Source organism: Pseudorca crassidens, chromosome X, assembly GCF_039906515.1.
Source record: "Pseudorca crassidens isolate mPseCra1 chromosome X, mPseCra1.hap1, whole genome shotgun sequence".
In the NCBI taxonomy this organism is placed as follows: domain Eukaryota; kingdom Metazoa; phylum Chordata; class Mammalia; order Artiodactyla; family Delphinidae; genus Pseudorca; species Pseudorca crassidens.
The window spans coordinates 117,448,005-117,468,820 of record NC_090317.1 but is presented as its reverse complement, the minus strand read 5'-3'; the positions used below and the strand labels follow the sequence as shown (position 1 = coordinate 117,468,820).

The window sequence follows — 20,816 nt, the reverse complement described above, 5'->3', positions numbered from 1 at the left end:
AAGAATTATACTTCTGACATAGAATGCTCACTCTTCTATGATTAAGTCCTCAAAATGGTTTCTCTATGCCTCATCGCCAGGCAGATATTAGCGTAAAGTATATTTTTCCTTGTAAAATACAAATAATGTTTTTCCTTTTAAGGAATGAATAAACAGAGCCTTAGGTGTGCTGTACTCCAGTTCTGCACTATCTTGGGTTAGCCAAGATATCTCAGAGAGAGGAGGAGGAGAGCGAACTTGGGCCATCTGATACTTAAGTGGTCCACCAGTGATAAAAACTCTGGGTCTCAGTTCCTTGATACACAGGAGATGTTTGAGGTGTAAAGAGTAACACAACTGCTGCTGGTTTGTCGTCATTACTGTGATTCTAGGGGCTGGTCCCAGAGACCTTGAGGGATAATGAGGCCAGGAAAGTGTCTTAATTAAGCACACATACATCTGTCATGCGACTCAGCACCATCTTCCGGTGAAACCCCCTGGCAGCAGCTCACACACTTGGAGGGCTCAGGGGAGGGATGTGAAGCCCTCAGGGTGTGTCTGAGGAGGGAAGCCCGGCCCAGACCTCAGTGTCAGGCCTTAGTTTGCTCCATCCTGCCACAGAGGCCCTGGGGAACGTGGCGGAAGCACTCCACCAGTGCACACAGCTCTCGCACTGGGGGTCAGCTGAGAGCCGCTCCCTGTCATCCAACCTGGCGGCAGGGAGTCACCTGTGAGCTCTGCTGTGTCTGCCTCTCGTCTAGGCACTTTAAATCTTTAGAAAAGACAAACTTGCCACTTGCCTTGTAAATTGCAAACCCAGCTGCAACCTCATTTGGGGCTCCATTTCGTCAAGAGTGCAAAGCAACATCTTAGACCAGTGCTTCTCGAAGCTGGCTGCACAGTTAGAATCACTTCTGGCTTTTTTTTTTTTTTTTTTTTTTACTGAAATCAAGATGCTCCCTTTTTAAGGTGGGGTAAATCATGTGAATTAAAGAGAAATTTAGGAAAAATGTTTAAGGAATAATAATTTCAGGTAGGCAACTGTAAGGAAGGTAACAATCATGCGTGCCAAGGCTACGTGATTCCTCCACAGGCCCCAAGGTGAGAAAGCGACGCCCTCGTTTTCCAGAAATTCTTTGCCAGTACATATTGCATAGCTATAGGTACTGTTTGTTGTTACACTGAGTCCTGGGCAGAAGTTTTGTCCCAGAAATTCATTATGCTGCAAAGCCGCAAAGCCATATCGAGGAACGCTAAAGTACTGAAGCCACGAGAGCCAAGGCACAACGGTTCTGAGATTTACCAACAGCCCTGAAAATATCATCATAAACACAAAAGAGATGGTCATGAGAAGCGTTGCTATGGATACCACGCTCCGACTTGCTGCTATGGCCAGCGCCATTGAACGGGCTGAATAAGCCACCATCATCACGGTAAACATCATGATGAAGAAGGCCTCCAGCTGTGGTTTCAATCCTAACAGGGAGTATGTTATACTAGCAAATATAATACTTGGTAACATCCTCATGGGGAGTAAATCAGATAACAGTTTTCCAAAGAAGTAAGATGACACTCTGTAGTATCCACTGATATATTCATGTATGAAGAGCTTCTTCTCGACCACCAGGAGCTCCACGGCCGACACACTGCTGAAACACTGGTTGGTGGTCAGGAAGAAGCGCACCCCGGCTCTGTTCTGCATTCCTGTAGGATCATTTTTTAGATGGTAGAAAATGGCACCTATAACCAGTCCCAGGATGACTGTTACAATTATCTGAACTATAGAAGCCTGGAGATCACCCAGTAAGTTTTTGAATGAACGCCTGGAAATCCATCTGAGCTGATGACAGAAGGAGGTGGCATAGGTGATCTCCTTGTAGACTGAAATATTCTTCTTCTGACCCCCTGAGAGTTGATCTAACTCAACTTTTGTCTCCTTGAAGAAGGAGGAGTTGGCATAAAACTCAGTTAATTTTCCTATGAGCGGAGTATCTTTCTTGGAAGGCTCTTCAGTCTCCCTGGCTTCACCATCTGTGTCTTCTCTGTTTAACACCACAGCACAGGAGTCTCCATTAATGACGTCCAGGAAGAAGTCTGCAGGGTTATTACAGAGCTCACAGTGGTAACCAGTGGATGGAAAGTAACCCAAGGCCTCCTGAGCAGGCCCGTGGAACATTAATCTTTCTGAGGCCAACAAGGTAAGGCTATCAAAGAACTTGAAGATGGAATAACGAGGCTGATGAATGGAGAAAATGACTGTCTGTCCTTATTTAGACATTCTCTTCAGAAGCAAAAGGACAGCATTTGCTGTGCTTGAATCTAAGCCAGTTGTGGGCTCATCCAGGAACAAGATGGATGAATCAGTAATAAGCTCCATTGCAATACTTGTCCTGTTTCTTTCTCCTGCAGACACACCACGGGAGATCAGGTGAAAATGACAATTCGGATTCACTAGGTCTGGGGCTGGTCAGAGATTCGGCATTTCTAACAGGTTCCCAGGGATGTCAATGCTACTGGACCACACTTTGAGTAGAAAGGTTCTCAAAAATGGTAAGCTCCTTGAAAACAAAGGATCTTTTATTTATATCTCTGTATCCACCAAATACCTAGCACAGTGCCTGGAAAATACTGATTATGAATACACGTTGGCTGAATGGATGAATCGATGGATGGCCCAATCTGCCCCCACAATACTAATCTACTTCCCACAATTTCCAAACATCCGAAGTGACGTCAAGTTGAACGAGGAAGAGGCAGGTCTAGATTAGCTATATAAGAAAGCTTCATCTATTCAATCAGGCTTACCGGTTGGTCTGTACTGAATATTTGTTCATATTTGTGGTAACAACTTAAAAAGTACCTTGAAAAGGTAGGTCACATTTTCTAAGACATCATAAGTGCCCTGTTCGAGTTTGGACAGGAACGTATAGCTCAGAAATCGCCATAGCAAACCCCCAAATGATGGGTTCACCACCTGGTCCTCTTGAAAAAGAAAAGCACTCTGCTTGGTCACTTCCCCTGGTGGTCAGCTGTCCCCACACTCCCTAGTACCGATTTCCCAGAAATCATCCAGCATGGCTGTTTTCACGACCTTCTCTGATGACTGAAATATCGCTAGAGGAGAAAGTGAGTGTTATTTGACCTCGGTATGGCTGTCAAGTGAGCCTCTGAGTGCCCCGAGGCGGGTCTCACACCCTCAACATCCCACGAACAGTATGAAAAGTGCTGTTTAATATTTACTAATAAACACCTTCTGCATGGAGCTTCAGGGGGACTGTTGAGAGGAAGCTCCATGGAAGCCGAAGCCCATGAGCACTCAGTTCTACCGCTGCTCGTTCACACCTCCCGAAGAGATGCGATCATTCTGCATGGCTGGGGTTTCTGCTCAGAATTTCCAGCATCCCATAAGGCAGTTACTCTAGCAGGCTCGCCAACATCACAGTTTATGAGGTAACAGGAGAAAAAGAGAACCACGGTCTATCTCAGCGTAGAAGAGATGCCTGGCAGACCACGGTTAACGAGGGAAGCCGAGGAGGCCGCCCCAGGGACAAGCCCACTCAAGAAGATGCCACATTCCAAATATCACCATCTGGGACAGGTGAGGTCTAGGCAGCCATTCACTGTTTTGTGATACTGGGAAGTCATGACCTCAAAGAGATTGTCTACTTGTAAAAAAAATCCTGACTTTTTATTGGGCAACAACTTACAGGCTTTGCTATACTAACTGCTGACTTTTTCATTTTACATATTGTATAACTGGTAACAAAAAAACTGGATGAGTAACACACAAAAAGCCGTAATCAAGCTTCCTTTTAGTTATGTCGATATTGATTAAAGCATGTCGTGATGCCTGAACACTGTATTCAGAAATGACCACATGCCTTTTACAAGCTACCCATACCATACCTCACAGTTTCCTGCTTCTTCGTACATCTGGTAACGTGTGACTGCATGTTCTCAACAGCCATGCACTGCACGCTACATTGTTGAAGGACTGAATTTTGTTGTTTTCCTTGCAAGAGTGTGGAGTTTCCTTACGGTGGGCATGTTACTTGCAGGTCAGCTTGACCTGTCAAGGCTTGGTTTTGCGCTTCATTTAGGGTGGGTCTAGGGTAGCGCTATTCCTATGGCTAACTTTTCTGAGTTGTCAATTGGATGCCAAGTGTGTTCAACAAAGTTTTTCCATTCTGCTTGGCCAGAACTCCAACATCTCCTATCACTGGTGACCTCTGGGATATCCACTCAGCTCACAGCCCACCCACACACCCTCCTCCCCCAACTTACTTTCGTCCAGGTCTTGTGGAGTCTTGCCTTACTGATGCACAGTCTTGTGCTGTGGCCAAAGACTCAAGGGACCCTTACAGATAGACTTTTGGAGCTCTTTCTTTGCACAGCTCGTGCTCCTCTGCAATTCCCTGCCCTGAAAATTCCATCCACCTCGGCAGCCGTGAGTTATAGTCTCCGTTGATTCAATCCAATGAGTCTTCTGCTCTCTGTTTAGGCTCCAGTGCCCTGTGCTGCAATGTAGAAAGTGCCCCCAGGCAAAAAGCCAGGGTTGACAGGGAACTCACTTTATGCTTCCCTTCTCTCAAGGATCACATCCCTGTGCTGTGCATTGTCCAATGCCTCAAAACAGCTGGTTCATGTATTTTGTCCAATTTTAAAGTTGTCTATGGCAGGAGGTTAAATGCTCTTTACTCCATCATGGCTGCAACCAGAAGTTATATTCTCACCTTAAAAGACTGTTTCTTTAATTAGACTGAATTTATTTTATTCTATTCTAGATAGAATAGAACTTTAAGCTCTATCTTTAAAAGTCTGAGCTATTTCAAGGTCTAATTCCCAAAAGAGGTCCTAGAGAAAGAATTTCTGAAATGAAGACACATACAAGGGATTTTAATTATCCTGGAGTTTCCTTTGCTAGTCATATACACTCTTCTCTAACAAGGAAGGCGGAATAATCCCTAAGGAAAAGCAGAGTTACTGTTAAACATCTTTATATGGAAAAGTTAAATACAATGCAGTAAGGTAGTGCCACCCAACCTTTTCCAGATAATGGCACCCCTATAAAATGATAATATTTTGATGACATGCTGCTGGAGGCCTGACGTTGTTGGACATCATCAACTGGGAGGCGGTGGGGGTTCTTCCACCCACCTAAGGCCCTTCCCACCCACCCAGGAGAGTTGAGGGGATCACTGTCCTATGCTCCTAGAACCCACTCAGAGCACAGGGGTTAGGAAATGCTACAGAAGTAACGTTTGAGTCCAGATGTCACTAAGAAATGAGAAAAAAGTTGAAACCCAATCTCAGTCCCCCGAAAGAGAACAGAGCTTTCACAGGCATCTTGAGAGGCAGGCAGACAGGAATCAGGGAGGCCTGAGGGGACTTTAATAGGAGACAACCCAGAGCGGAAGCCCCAAAGGCCTCCGGGCTCATAGACTGTTTCCCTCTTAGAAAAAGATGTTTCTATCCGGAGCCTCTTCAGAGAACAGCACCCAACAGATGCTGCCATATTGGCCCAACTCCAGGGTCATCATTCACACTGGGCATGTCCTGGAGTTGTGGGACATGGCCGTACGGTTTGTCACAATGTGTATATAAGAACTGCTTACTGATTTCGTTATTTCATTTGCAGCTTATACAGTCCTAAGTCTTAGGAAATGTTTATGCTTTTAGCCTTTTTTTTTTCCTAATAGTAGAATGAAAGACTTTCTACCCCCTTAAATTCTACTTCAAAAATCAGTAATCATGTGAAAAGGAGATGTTTGCAGGGAGGGCCTTTCCTGGGTACTTCTAATCTGGCTTTAAGAATGACCAGAGACATTAGGGCAGGTGGACAAGTCAAACACCAAATGCAAATCATCAAGGTGGCACTTTTGCACTTTTTTGTCCATTTGAATATAATCAAGCATGTGAAATTATGTAACAATATGTTTTCATAGAAACTTCTCATTTTCTACTTGTTACGTCATTTACACTGCAAGGACCACTTAATGCTAAATATTAGAAGCTGTTTCTAATGGCGCCTTCAGCTCATCCAAAGCTTATGGCTAATGGCATAATTTACCTCTCAAGGCTGTCCATCCTACAGCTGAGATTTCATTTTCTTTTATGTTTAGGGAAATATATTGATTCTGCATCCAAATACATACCTTTCTTCCATTAAAAGGATAGTAGATATAATACAAAATCATTTTGCTTCATTACAAACACAGTAGCATTGATAAAGCATCTTTCATTATGTTTTAAGAGCTGTTCTTAGCTCCTGCACCACCTCTAAGAGATACAAAGAAGGCTGTTAGGGTGAGGGCGGAGGAATCTTCATTTCCCAAATAAGCATCAGGAAGGAATAAAAAGTGAAGGGCATAGCCATGATCATTATGAAGGTCAAGAACATCCAAGCCAGCTGCAGCAGCTATTGGTGAATTCTTGCCTTCCATCTCCCTTTCTTACGAGACAAATCTACATTTCTTTTAAGTCTTTCTTTTAGGAAAGCTTATTCCTTGGCATGAAAATTTGTTTGGAGTCTTTTTCTCTATACACAGCAAATTTAGCTTCTAGGCCTGTGCAGTGAGTGAAAAAATATAATTCCCAGGTCAAATCTCAGTTCTCAGGCAGCTCATCTAAGTCCAGGCCTGACTAGTGGAATATGGCTGCACTCGTTCGCCACCCTGGGGAGAAAGTGGCACAGGGGTACAGAGGTGGGGTGCAGGGGACGGCTCTGCTATGGGAGATTCATGGTCTTGTCTTACAAAGTATATTCCCAGGAAGACTCAGAACAAAACCAAGGTCCTTGAAATTCATGCAATTACGTATCAAGCAATTATTTACTAAACACTGGGGCTCAGATGACCTTGTAAGAAAAAGAGACCAACCAACAAACAACATTCTCTCAATAGTATCTTTGCAGAGCAAAGTTTTTAATTTTGCCAGAGTCCACTGCAGCAGTTCTCTCTTTCATGGATTGTATAACAACTCTCTTCTCCTATGTTTTCATAATAACTTTTTTTTTTGCGGTACGCGGGCCTCTCACTGTTGTGGCCTCTCCCGTGGCGGAGCACCGGCTCCGGATGCGCAGGCTCAGTGGCCATGTGGGATCTTCCCGGACCGGGGCACGAACCCATGTCCCCTGTATCGGCAGGCAGACTCTCAACCACTGCGCCACCAGGGAAGCCCTGTTTTCATAAATAACTTTTTAATGTCTTATCTTCTCTATGCAGATCTGTGGTCCATTTTGAGTTAATTTTTGCATAATGTGTTAGATTAGGTTAGGGCTTTTTTTTTTTTTTTTTTTTTTTTGTCTAGGTATGTTCAATTGTACCAGCACCATTTCTTGAAAAGATTATCCTTTCTTTCTTAAATCTTCTTTGCACCTCTGTTGAAAATTAATTGCCTATATTTTCATGGGTCTGTTTCTAGACATTCTATTTCAAGGGCTAGCAAGCTACATCCCATGGGTTAAATCTGGCCTGCTACCTATTTTTGTACAGACCTCAAGCTAAGAATAGTTTTTACATTTTCAAATGGTTTTTAAAAATCAAAAGAATAGTATTTCAAAGAATATGAAAATTACAGGAAATTCAAATTTAAGTGTCCATAAATAAAGCTTTATTGGAACTCAGCCACACCCATTCATTTACACCTATGACTGCTTTTGTATAGTTGAGATAGATACTATATAGTCCATAAAATATAAAATATTTTCTCTCTGACCCTTTCCAGAGAAAGTTTGTGAAGCCCTGGTCTAGGATATGAGGATCCTTATCCACGCCAAATCTCGGGGGTTCTCTGAATGCCGCTATAAAGAAAATACTGTAAGGACAGAAGCTTTAAATAGAAACTCTGAAAGCCCTGAGGAAGGCAGAAAAGGAATGCATTTAATAGCCAGCTACCCTTCCGAACTAGGACTAAAATATAAAAGCCTTAAGTAAAACTATTCTTAAAAGGATGAATTTTACTGCACCATGTAGTTAACTATAAAATGGGGAAATTTTAAGTCTAAAAGGTATTTACTTTTAATGATATTTTCTTAAATATCTCTATGAGTCATAAACTGAGAAAAAACATTTGTAATGTGAAAGATGACAGGTTAATGTCATGAATATAAAGTATTTTTATAAAAATCAATTGGAAAATGACACATAACATTTTCAACCTGAGTAATCATTTAAAAAAATGCAAATGCCTATCAGATTAGCAGAGATTAGAAAGAATGATAATATCCAGGCATGACAAGGATAGGGAAACATTCTCATAGGCTCCTGGGGGGAGACTAAATTGGCACAATCTTTCAGAACATCACTTAAATGCCTTTAAAAGGCACTGAGGCATCAATACATTTAGCAATTGATCATCAGGAAATAATAACAACTGCTAACATTTATACAGAACTTACTAGGAGCCAGGCATTCCAAGTGCTTTACCTCCTTTAACTCACTTAATCTTTACAACACCAGGAGGTAGGTACTGTTATCATCCCCATTTCACAGATGTGGAAACAAACTAAGGCACAGAGAGAATGAGCAGCCCGCCCAAGGTTACACAAGTAGCAGAAAGTGGCAGAAATAATTACGTTCATGAAGATCTACAAACAAGGTGATGACTACATGCAACATGGTGTAAAATAGGGAAAAACCAGAAACAAGCCAAATATAAAAGAGGATCGTGGTACTCCATACATTGGGATGCTAAGGAACCATTTAACCGTGCTGCCAAAGATAGGCAAGATATATTGGGGGCAAAGGGGGTAAACAAAAGAGTGTATATGATATGACCTTATTTTTATTTTTAACTGTAATTGTGTGTGTGTGTCTCTGTGTGTGTATAAAGTCTGGGAGAACACAGCTCAAATATTAAGAGAGGTATCTGACGGTGACGCAGTCACAGGTGATTCTGACTTTCCTTCGTATTTATCTGTTTTGTTCTCATTCTCTAAGAGTAAGTTTTACTTACTTAATTTTAAAGTATTACTTAAAAGTGCATCCCATGCCATCTCAGAAAAGTATATTTTAATAAAATGCAAATGTGAATGTAAGACCTTTGAGATACTTTAAGAAGACAGGGGCTACACAACTACTGAATATAATAAATTACTTTCATCCTAAGAAAAGTTAAAATAAATAATACAGGGGCATTTCAGGGAAACTACTGACCTTAATTTCAGGAGAGTTCAATATACCAAGAGAGAACTCCCAGTCAATGGGCATTTGTCTTTTCTTCTTCCGATCATAACTTATCACAGCAATAGCTGTAATTTTTAATTTCTAAAGCACTTTCAGCCACAACGTCTCACTTAATCCTCACAACAGCCCTCTCAGAGTAATAGAAATAGAAAGAGTGAAGAGGGAAAACAGAAAGTGTTTCTCTAACTCCTTAAGACACCTGCAGAGTTTTCTGTGTGTTGCAGGAGAAAAACATCCCAGGATGCTGTAGCAAGGATTACTAATGTCCTGCTACTAAAGCACAGCACTTGGGAGAGAGATTACAATTAGGCTGAACGAACACAGGGTCCCTTTAGACAGTTTTATATAATTTGAGGAGGCATGTAAAGTTGAGAATCTGCATCAACTGCGAACTCATCTGTCTATGAGAAATCTACAATCATCAAAATTTCTGGGTGGCACTGTTTTGACTGTCTACTGGTAAACTAAAGCGAAGTGTTCTCCCACCGCCAAGTCCTACTTTCACCAACCTCATCTAATTTAAAAACTGTGTCTATGTGATGGTAAACATGCTCAGGAGGAAGAGTTTGGGTTTTTTGTGTTTTTTAAAAAGATTTTTTGATGTGGACCATTTTTAAAGTCTTTACTGAATTTGTTACAATAGTGCTTCTGTTTTCTGTTTTGGTTTTTTGGCCCCGAAGGCATGTGGGATCTTAGCTCCCTGACCAGGGATGGAACCCACAACCCCTGCACTGGAAGGTGGAGTCTTAACCACTGGACCACCAGGGAAGTCCCAGGAGAAAGAGTTTTGATCAAATGTGTTTCTGGTGTCAGGAATCTTCCCATCGGTCCTGGTGTCCAGGTTACTTTAAAGAGGAAGACAAAACAGCAACAAACTGTATTCCTTGGGATTTCTAATGCTCTGAGGAGGAGATATATTGTGACTGCTGTCCCCAGTAGGGACATATGCAGTCTAACAAGACAGGCTATACTGCAAGAAATACATCCTATGACATAAATGACTCATCTGCTGAACGCTGACATTTTTCAAATGTGTGTAAACCCAGATGATCCCAGACCTACACTTAACTTCTTCATTCACTCATAAAACATGTCCTTCTAATGGCTCTGTCAGTGTGTCATCACTTTCAGGGTGACACCTGCTAATTTACTCCTCATCCCTGAAACCACATTTAATCCTACACTTTAGCTCTGCTAAAAGCTTCAGCAGTTGAGAGAGAAAGGGTCAAGGCCAGCAATCTACATAGTTGATCGGCTTTCTTATACCAAGCTGAGAACCCTTCATGAGATTTCTAAAGCCACTTTCCTGTGGGGAGAGAAGCAAGGAAGTCTGGAAACATTTTTCTCATGAATAAATGTTTCAATTAATAAATTAATGGGAGGGAGGCAGGACGGGAAAATAAACATTAGAACAAACAAAAGAACATATCATCACAGAATGACTTAGGAAGGAGCTAGGGATGCCTTTTCTTTCTTTCTGTCCTTTCCCCCCTCCCCCTCCCCCGCCTCTCTCCCTCTCCCCCCACCCCTCTTTCAGTGGTGACAGCAAGCAGAAAACTAACCTGGGTCCGGAAGAACAGAGGAAAGCAAAGTAGGCTGTGGGCATGGGAAGAAAAGTGGGAGAGGAGGGCTTTAGGCCAAAAAGAAGCAACGTTAGCCCTGAGCTGAGCTCGGCATGTCCTCTGCACTACCAATCCATTTCTGTAGATGTGACAATGGAATCAGAAAGTCCTGCATGCTCCTGACCCTACGAGGTCGGAGACATGGACACAAAAATGTCAGAAACAGATGGATGGGGGAATGGCGTGGTAATACTGTTTTCCTAATAAAATAATGATAATGTCATTAATTTAAAAAGAAAATTGCACAGGCACCTGCCCTAGATATACCTGGTAACAGAGCGTGAGTCAATAAGTAGACAAGAGTCACCTCGGGGAGTGACTGAGCCGCACCTACCGCAAACATCCACAGCCCCACAGGAAACAGAGCAATCCCGCCCTGCCAGCTCCCACGTTCAGGGTCAGGAGACCCTGCCCTGGCTCGGCCACTGATTACTGTGAGGCCCTTGGGAAAGTCACTTCCGTGCTCTGGGCCTCTTCCTCCTTTGCCATCTGGACAGAACACCATGGTCCCGCCTAGCTCCCAGGGCTGCTGTGAGCATGCATGAAAAGGCGGGGTGCTGAGGGGTCCCGGACTCTTGCTGCCAGTTGCCCAGAAGGGTCCTGCGCTGGGAAGCTCTGGTCCTGCAGGAGCTATTACTATTTTTTGTTCATGATTCAGATTTTTTTTTAAGTTTATTTTATTTAATTTATTTATTTTTGGCTGCGTTGGGTCTTTGTTGTGGTGCGCGGGCTTCTCATTGCAGTAGCTTCTCTTGTTGCAGAGCGCGGGCTCTAGGCGCGCGGGCTCAGTAGTTGTGGCTTGCGGGCTCTAGAGCACAGGCTCAGTAGTTGTGGCGCATGGGCTTAGTTGCTCCGCGGCACGTGGGATCTTCCGGCACCAGGGCTCGAACCCGTGTCCCCTCCACTGGCAGGCGGATTCTTAACCACTACGCCACCAGGGAAGCCCGGAGCTATTACTATTAAGTTAAATGCTCAACCACTGTCTGGGAAAGGAGGGAGGAAAACATGTTGAGGGAGAGCTGGCGGAAGCTGGCGAGTTAGAATCAGTCCTAACTCTGCCCTCACAGCAGCAGGTCTAGCTCAGACATTTGGGGTCCCTGGTTTGATACATCCCTAAGAAAAGGCGAAATTCCTAGTTGGTATTTTTTCGTAGTGGTGACCGTCTACCTTTAGCTACTCCACTGGGTTCCCTCTTTCTTGAGAGGCGCATATATCGGTTTTCTCCCCCGAACATCAATGCTGTCCCCTTCTCCTTCCTTCCGACTCCACCACACCGTGACTTTAGTCAATAACATTACCTTTCTCTGTGTTTACCTTGATGTTGTCAAATAGACTTTATAACCATGAAGAAAGGGGGTTTCTGTTTGCTTTGTAACGGGTCAAAGACACAGCCACTCAGGGGAGCCTTCTGATAAGAAATACCCGAAGATCTTTGTTTACAGAGTGGTCACGTGAGAAGCCCTTCCTCCTAGGTTACCGGGGGCTGGGAGGAAAGGGCCATTGCTCTGAGGCCAGGAGGCTGTTGGCCAAGGGCAGGGACATCGTCCCTCTGCACAGCTGGGCTCGCTCTGCCCCAAGCGGCAGTGGTCAGGGCAAGGCGCATGCTTCACAGTAGAGCCTCGCCTGACCCCTTCTCCAGGGAGCTTCTCAGGTTGGAAACGAGACCCAGAGGCTTCTGAACCCTTTCAACCACGCTCTGAGCACGAATCAGGAAGGCAGGAATGGGGGTGGCAGGAACACAGACGAAGGAGCTATTTTTATTTTTTTAAGGAGCTATTTTTGAGTGACTGGAAATAAAAGCTAAACACAGGTGTGTTCTGCACCCGTGGACATGTTCCCAAATCCACAAGAATTCTATTTTATAAATAAACTAAAAAAGAAACCATTCGGGTTGCCACATTTCATCCTAGTTTCCAGGGACACACACAAATAGTTCGGGCCTTTGTGCATTATTTCAGGAACCGAGGAGGGCGTATAGGCACCCACTAAAGGTGTATGACTCATTTTCTAGAAAGCTATATGAAGTGACAATCTAGGGCTAACAATGAGGGCAACGTCTGCCCTATGACTCCTGCCACAGCTCATAGAAGCAGGGCAAAGGGAAACCACCTTAAATGATTATAAAATGAAACCACCACCAGAATTTGGGGGTAAATCAAGAACGTCTACAGCAAAAGCCATCAAATTTAGAGAAGAGCTATTTCATCTCAACTCATAATACAATAAAGAGGCATATCAAAGTGCATATTAAACAAATTGTGGCGAAACTATTCACTCTGCAATAGGAAAAGCACACAGTCATCTAAATGAACTTCTGGGCGATACCTAAACTCAGAGCAAGAGTAAGACTTTTCTATAAAGCAGGGTTTGACAGACTCAGATTCCATCCTTCCCACCCTCAGCAGGCAAAATATTTATGGCATGTTTTCTTTCCAAATTCTTGCTGAAATCTCACCCATTGTGAATTCTTACCCACTGCAAATTCTTACCTATTTTAGGTATATATATTTTTTACCACTGTTACCTACTTGATATCACAGCATCCCAGCCCCAGCTATAGACTGGGCCCAGCCACAAGAGCCCCTGCATTCCCATTTCTGAGGTCAGAGAAAGAGCGGAGATGAACTGACAATTCCTAGGATTACAGGTACCAGTGATGGACCCCTCCCTGCGAGAGGCACTTATACACAGCATCTTAGTACATCCTCACGGCTGCCCTGTGCGGTCGGCTTTAGGGTCTGTGGCCAGACCACGTGGCCGGATATCTAGCCCAATCTTACAATGAAGGAGAGAAAGTTACCAAAGTCCTTCGCTGGAACAGAGAGGTTACACGAGCAGAGGCTGTTATGGGATGATAAAAGGCAGGGGCTAGGGCGATAGGGATGCAGCAGGTGGAAACTGGAGCTGGGGAAAGCATCCCTCCATTGGTCAGCCCAGGGCTCTCCTGTGGAGCATGCTCTGTGGAAGGTGCTGGAGAAAGGAGGAGGGATGAGGCCCTGGAGGTGCAGACCAGGGCCTGGCTCTGCCAGGGACAGAAGTGGCAGGGAGGCAGGAAGGCAGGATCCTCGGGGGCTGGCGCTGCTGGGCTTGGGGGTGGGGGCAGGGTGAGACCAGGAGGAGCAAGTGCCAAGATGAGCCACCCGGGCGCTCTGGCCTGAGCAGCACAATTAGTGTGCGAGCCAGGACAAGGGACCAAGGGGACAGGGAGGGTGCCAAGTGCTCGCTTTGCAAGTGTAATTGTGATATCTGTAAGCCGCTTCACAGGTCCAGACTGCTTCTAAACACATTCAGCTGTGGAACTGGGGAAATCAGATGCAACCCTCAGGACACTCCTGAAAGCAGCCGTCCACCTCCGCCCCGTTCCTTTCTCCCTACTGTGTAGATAGGACCGGGAGAGAGTCCCTCTCTGACTAAATAAGCTCTTCAAGAAACTTCAATTCCTTTTATTGGACTGGATGTCAGCCTGGCAGGGAGGAATGACATCATCAGAATGAACGTGTTCTCATCGTATATAATCAAATGGCAAGGACTGGAATATAAGATGTTAAGGTAGAAATACATGTGTTCAGACAAGAGACCATCCGTGGTGGGCTTTTCTTTCCCCCAAACCTTAGTAAATGTTATTGTACATCCGGTTTTCAACTGAAAAGAGGGTGCTCCCCCAAACAAAAACAGGAAAATGAGCCCCCCCCCCATTACAAAGAGTGGCAGCTGTTTAATCCTCTGGTCACTATATCATCACGGGGAAAAGTGCTCTACCCCTTCCCCTGTGGTAGTAGAACCAAGTCTCTGTGCCAGTTATCAGAGTATTTTTATCATGCTTCACAGCCATTTCATGTATTTGGTTAAGGGTCTGATTTAAAATAGGAAATGCACCGTGCCTAGGAAAGCATCCCGGAGGAGGCCCGCCCGCAGGACAAGGGGAAGGGTGGCAAAGAAAGAACCGCTTTGCATCCTCAGCTGAAAAGCACGAGAAGGGCAGCGTTTCCCCTCCTCTGATTTCCTCCGGCCACATTCAACACCTACAGAGATGTACTGAAATAAGTTCATGGGAGAATATTTTACAGGTGAAAAGATGGATGAGTTCTGGGGCCATCAGCAAAGCAGGGAATAGTGTACTAGTCCAGAAAGTCACCCTAGCATTGTCCAGCACACCACTTTCGATGGAGAGGGTGAGAGCGCCAAGCTTTCTCCCTAAAATAATCTGACCTTTGGCAATCTCCTTAACCTCTGGGGTCACGCATTCCCTGGCATCTATGGCTCAGGCTCTGAAAACACACAACCTCCATAGCCATTTCTTAAAGGTAACTGTCCTTGATTATAAGGTCATAAAGGGAAATCCTACCAATCACTTATGGACACACTCGGGGCCGGGGAATGGGGGATGGGCAACACCATGGTCCCTTGCCTCTCAGTAACGGCCAGAGACAACAGGACCCAGGGCCTGCTTCCCACCCTAAGCCCCTGTTCTCTTTCCCCTTTCCCTGCACCCTCCACCCTGTCAATGCTGTCCAGTCCCGCATGAACACAGGCAGCCACGTGATCCTCCAGTCACGCCCGTGCTAAGGGAATTCCACATTGCTTGCCATTTACCTGGATACAAGACTAAAAGCACCTTATACATCCTAAAGACTGCTCAGCTTTTTGTCGTAGTCAACCATCACAAAAACCCTATACTTCAGAGAAAAGGCCATATATTCCAGGAATTACTTAAACCATGGATCTTTCAACCACCCACCTGGTGAGTACCATTGCATGCAAGCATACACAGTACATGGTCCAGGCCCTGTTAAGCTGCATCACTTCATACAGATGTAGCCTAAAATCACTGCCTGTAGTGATAATAAAATCATCCGAGCTTCTCAGCCCCAGCAAGACGGGCAAGTTTCTCTCAGGCATGCTACCTGTCTTTGATCTGTACAGTAAACATTCTTTAAGCCTTTTCTGCCTGTGATGTACGACCTCGCCTTTTGGAAGCGAGCGCCTCCTTGGATACCTCATGGCACAGAGCTTTGCAGCCAGGGCTGCTGTGGAGGGCGGGCTCTCTGACCAAGCAGGCCGCCTTCCGCCTTCCGGGTTAGCCCTTCTGGGACAGGGCCATGCAAATCTGCAGCTGGCTCCAAGGCAAACGGAATCTACTGGAGTTTCAAGTTCATTCATTCACCTGGCTACATTTGCCTTAGCCTGACTGAGAGGAAAGATGTAAGATTCTTCCTTGGGAATGCAGGATCATGAAAATTAACTGCTTCAAGGGTTAAAATATAAGCGCGTACTATCCAGTCAACACCTCAAAGCGGTTCATAGTTTAGAAGGCAGGAGGGAACCTTTGTTTACCTTATTGATGAGAGTGACTATATCTCCTTCTTTGATTGTCAATTCATCGTCGTTCTGTGCCTCATATGGAAATATTACTTTGCAGTAATCCTTGGCTGTAAGAAGAAAAGAAAACACAACCCTTAAAATGCTTTATCTAATGAGCTGGCCCAGGAGGATATGTTACATTAACTTCAGAGAAAAGCACGCTTAACAGAAAGAACACAACTACTGCGTAAAGAAAGAAGGGTCACCCTCGGAAAACTACCCAAGACTGCTCATTTTTGGTTCATGCATATTTATTCTCATTTTTCCCTCAAAAATCACATGACATCATGAAAGCAAATGACTGCTTTGCTTCTCTCAGGCAGAACAGCAAAATAGGTTTCCTTGGTCTCAGAAAATAAATGTGCATTTTTGAATACTCTTTATTTTACATACCATTTTTTTAAAAGATATTTGCCATGTATTTCTTCTTTAGGTCTTTTTTAAAAAAATTAATTTATTTATTTTTATATTTATTTTTGGCTGTGTTGGGTCTTCGTTTCTGTGTGAGGGCTTTCTCTAGTTGTGGCAAGTGGGGGCCACTCTTCATTGCAGTGCACGGGCCTCTCACTATCGCGGCCTCTCTTGTTGCGGAGCACAGGCTCCAGACGTGCAGGCTCCGTAGTTGTGGCTCATGGGCCCAGCCGCTCCGTGGCATTTACATACCATTTTATATATTCTTCAGGTGAATGCATAAGTAGACATAATCTACAAAGAGCAAAAAGCTTAAGTTTTGCCCTGTCTTCTTCCACACATCACTGAATCAGAAACAGGGTATCTGTATGTTACAAAGCTGACACGGCACTCAAAACAATGAGAAAGGCTCCATTACGGTCCATCTTAAGAGACAGATGTCAATGGAATTGTATGTGAACATGTGTCAACCACAAATGGCCAACAAATACTGACCAAATGCTCTTCGCACGCGTGTCAGGGGGGCGAACTTTTCAAATATGTCCCATGGTCTCTCTGTGGGAACCTGCCTACTCAGGAACCTACGACTGTTCATCAGCAAGGAAATGCACCAGCTTTCACCAAAGAGAGAAAAACACTAAGGCCACTCAAAATCCATTCAAATATGCCCTGAATTATATGCTTTTGAAAGGCTACCTGATATTAAAACCTTCTCTATGTACACAAAAGCACCTGTTTAGAAGACACTGAAAACATTTGTAAGGTATTTGGGAAACTAAGACTTAGAGAACAGGTTTAATGACACAGGACAGAAGGTGGAAAGAAAAATTCAAGAGAATTAGTATCTACCTGGACAGGTATTTATTAGTCTGCATCAAAGTCAACAACCCTAATGGCTTTGAATGGCGTTAAATATTGCCCAACGATTAGGCCGTTCCTGCAGACAGATTACAGCCTAGAGCTATATACATAAGTATCAATTACAGTGTTCCTAGAATAATTTTTATCACTAAAATGTGGGATTCTTTTTATTATGGTTAATGTCACATCAATCAAAGAGAGTGATATATAAAATCAATGCAATAAAAAGTCTATAAAACAGACACACTGTAGTCTAGCGTTGGGATATGACAGAGAATAGGGAGGGGAGGAGAGACGAAAGGGGAGAGGGAAAGAGAGGGACTTACTTACTTTGTTTACAGATGCTTTTGCTTTCTGTCCAATGGCTTGAAGATATCAGTTACACCCCCTATCCTAGTGCTGGAAACCTTCTGTCTTAGGTACTCTGGGAAGCTGATGCCTTTTGCTCCTTAACTCATGCTAAGAGGCACTAGTTCTAAATCCCATCAATACCAATCCGCCCATATATTCCTAAGCCCACATAGTTCCATCCCTCTTAAATTCGTTACAGCAAACCTCCCAAACTCTGAATTGGCCCAAATGTTCTAAAGGGAGGGAAAAAGTTAAGCATCTTTAAATTGGATAATGACAGCTCCTTACCAATTTTCCTACTGACTGTGCTAGTGAAATATGACTACCCAACCTCAAAACTTACAGCAACACTGAAATAAATACAGTATTATTGAAGAACTGCCCTGCAGAGTCCTGGCTTTAAGAATAATTTGTTGGATCAAAATCATGGAAACGTTTTACACAGAAGATAAGACATCCATGGCCAACAAAGAAGAGGAACAAGTCATGTTTTTATTCCTTTCCATCAAAAAAAGTCAATTACATAGAGAATGGACTTGAGGACACGGGGAGGGGGAAGGGTAAGCTGGGACGAAGTCAGAGAGTGGCATGGACATATATACACTACCAAATGTAAAACCGATAGCTAGTGGGAAGCAGCCGCACAGCACAGGGAGATCAGCTCGGTGCTTTGTGACCACCTAGAGGGGTGGGATAGGGAGGGTGGGAGGGAGGGAGATGCAAGAGGGAAGAGATATGGGGACATATGTATATGTATAACTGATTCACTTTGTTATGAAGCAGAAACTAACACACCATTGTAAAGCAAAATTATACTCCAATAAAGATGTTTAAAAAAAAAGTCAATTAAGTGTGGTAGACATTGTTGGTTAACTTCCCGGCCACCATTCCCCATTCCCCTCCCAGTTCATAGAATCCTAATTTGCTCAGCCATTATACTCAGGAATAGGGAACACTCCCACAGCCCTAGGGATGAGTCAAGTACCTCTAGGCAAATAATAATTTTTATAATCATTTAAAAAACTGAAGTATAGTTAATTTACAATGTTGTGGTAGTTTCAGGTAGACAGCAAAGTGATTCAGGTACACACACACACACACACACACACACACACACACACATATTCTTTTTCAGATTCTTTTCCCATATAGGTTATTACAAGATATTGAACATAGTTCCCTGTGCTATACAGTAGGCCCTTGTTGGTTATCTATGTTATATGTAGTAGGGTGTATATGTTAATCCCAAACTCCCAATTTATCTCCCCCACCCCCACCATCCCCTTTCAGAACCATAAGTTTGTTTTCTATGTCTGTGAGTCTATTTCTGTTTTGTAAATAAGTTCATTTGTACCATTTTTTTAGATTCCACATATAAGTGATATCATATGATATTTGTCTTTGTCTCACTTACTTCACTTAATATGACAATCTCTAGGTCCATCCATGTTGCTGCAAATGGCATTATTTCATTCCTTTAATGGCTGAGTAATATTCCCTTGTATGTATGTGCCACATCTTCTTTATCCATTCCTCTGTCGATGGACATTTAGGTTGCTTCCATGTCTTGGCTATTGTAAATAGTGCTGCTATGAACATTGGGGCACACGTATCTTTTCGAATTAAGAGTTTTCTTCGATATATGCCCAAGAGTGAGATTGCAGGATCATACGGTAACTCTATTTTTAGTGTTTTAAGGAACCCCCATACTGTTCCCCATAGTGGCTGTACCAATTTACATTCCCACCAACAGTGTAGGAGGGTTCCCTTTTCTCCACACCCTCTCCAGCATTTGTTATTTGTAGGCTTTTTAATGATGGCCATTCTGACTGGTGTGAGGTGATACCTCATTGTAGTTTTGATTTGCATTTCTCTAATAATTAGTGATATTGAGCATCTTTTCACGTGCCTGTTGGCCATCTGTATGTCTTCTTTGGAGAAATGGCAAATTTACATCTTCTTAGGCAAATAATATTAATTTCTCTCCCCTTTGTTGGTGATTGGTTGAGGCGTGAGCATGTGATCCACTTCCAGCCAATGAGACGTGAGAGGAAATGTGCTGGGGGGGCAGTTAGATTTTGTTCCCAGAAAAAAAAAAAAGATACATGAGGAAAATAGTTGCCCCTGCCTTTTTGCTTTTAACACTGTTTCATCCTTGTTGGAAGATAGTACACAGTTTGGTGCTGTTGCAGCCACATTTCACCCATGAAAGGAAAGCCAAAAAAAATCAAAGAGGAGGTGACCCTAAGCCCTGACATTGTTGAGATGTCTGTTGAATTAACCAACTTCAGGGCACCTGTCTCTGGATCTCCTGTTATCTGACTTAATATAACTCTATTGTTTACCATTACTTTGTGGTCAGGTAGGTATTTATCACTCAAAGCCGTCCCTCACATGAAGGTTCCCTAACATGAAGGGACTCAGTAGAAGAAAGAGGACACTTCCAGTAACCTCCTCTGAAACACTTCACTATAATCTGCCTCCCCCACCAAATCTTCTTGCCATGTATCTTTGTCATTCCCTTTTCCCCCAACTCTTCCCTTGCTACCTTAAGACCTGGCCTCCTAGTAGGAGGTTCGTAAATGACTATGGAATTGACTTGTAACCGACATAGAAAACATTTACAAGAAAGTACTAACATGCCTTTAAAATGTTTCACAGGGCCATTTTGTTTTATGCCCACAGTTTTCCTATAAGCTAAAGGAGGGTAGGTGTCCCTCTGTCTTTTTAAAAAAACAGCTTTAATGATGTATGATTTATATACTATAAAATTCACATATTTTAGTTGTACAGTTTGAAGAGTTTTAATACATTTATATAGTTGTGTGGCCATCACCATAACCCAGTGTTAGAACACTTCCACCATGTAGCTCTGCTGTTTTATATGTGAGGCCTTAGACACAAAACTACCAATTTTAGATAAAAGGAGGAGATAAAGGTGCCAGTGGCTACCATCAACTACCTCTCTCTGCAAAGCAGGTTCCTATGCCATACCTCGCCCCTCTTTGTTTCCCCAGAACCTGACATAGCTCCCACTCAATGTTTC

The 20,816-nt window shown here is 43.6% G+C and overlaps 1 protein-coding gene and 1 pseudogene across 12 annotated transcripts in view; both read right to left on the bottom strand.

Annotated features, from left to right (window-relative positions):
• Window positions 1–20,816, bottom strand: part of SH3KBP1 (SH3 domain containing kinase binding protein 1) — a 344,093-nt gene that overhangs the window by 74,890 nt on the left and 248,387 nt on the right. For all 12 annotated transcript variants that reach the window (XM_067724411.1, XM_067724414.1, XM_067724416.1 and 9 more), the window contains one exon: window positions 16,121–16,215. In XM_067724411.1, the coding sequence (XP_067580512.1) occupies window positions 16,121–16,215 (95 nt within the window). The remainder of the gene's footprint in view (window positions 1–16,120; window positions 16,216–20,816) is intronic.
• On the bottom strand, window positions 980–2,392 carry LOC137217634 (broad substrate specificity ATP-binding cassette transporter ABCG2 pseudogene; annotated as a pseudogene).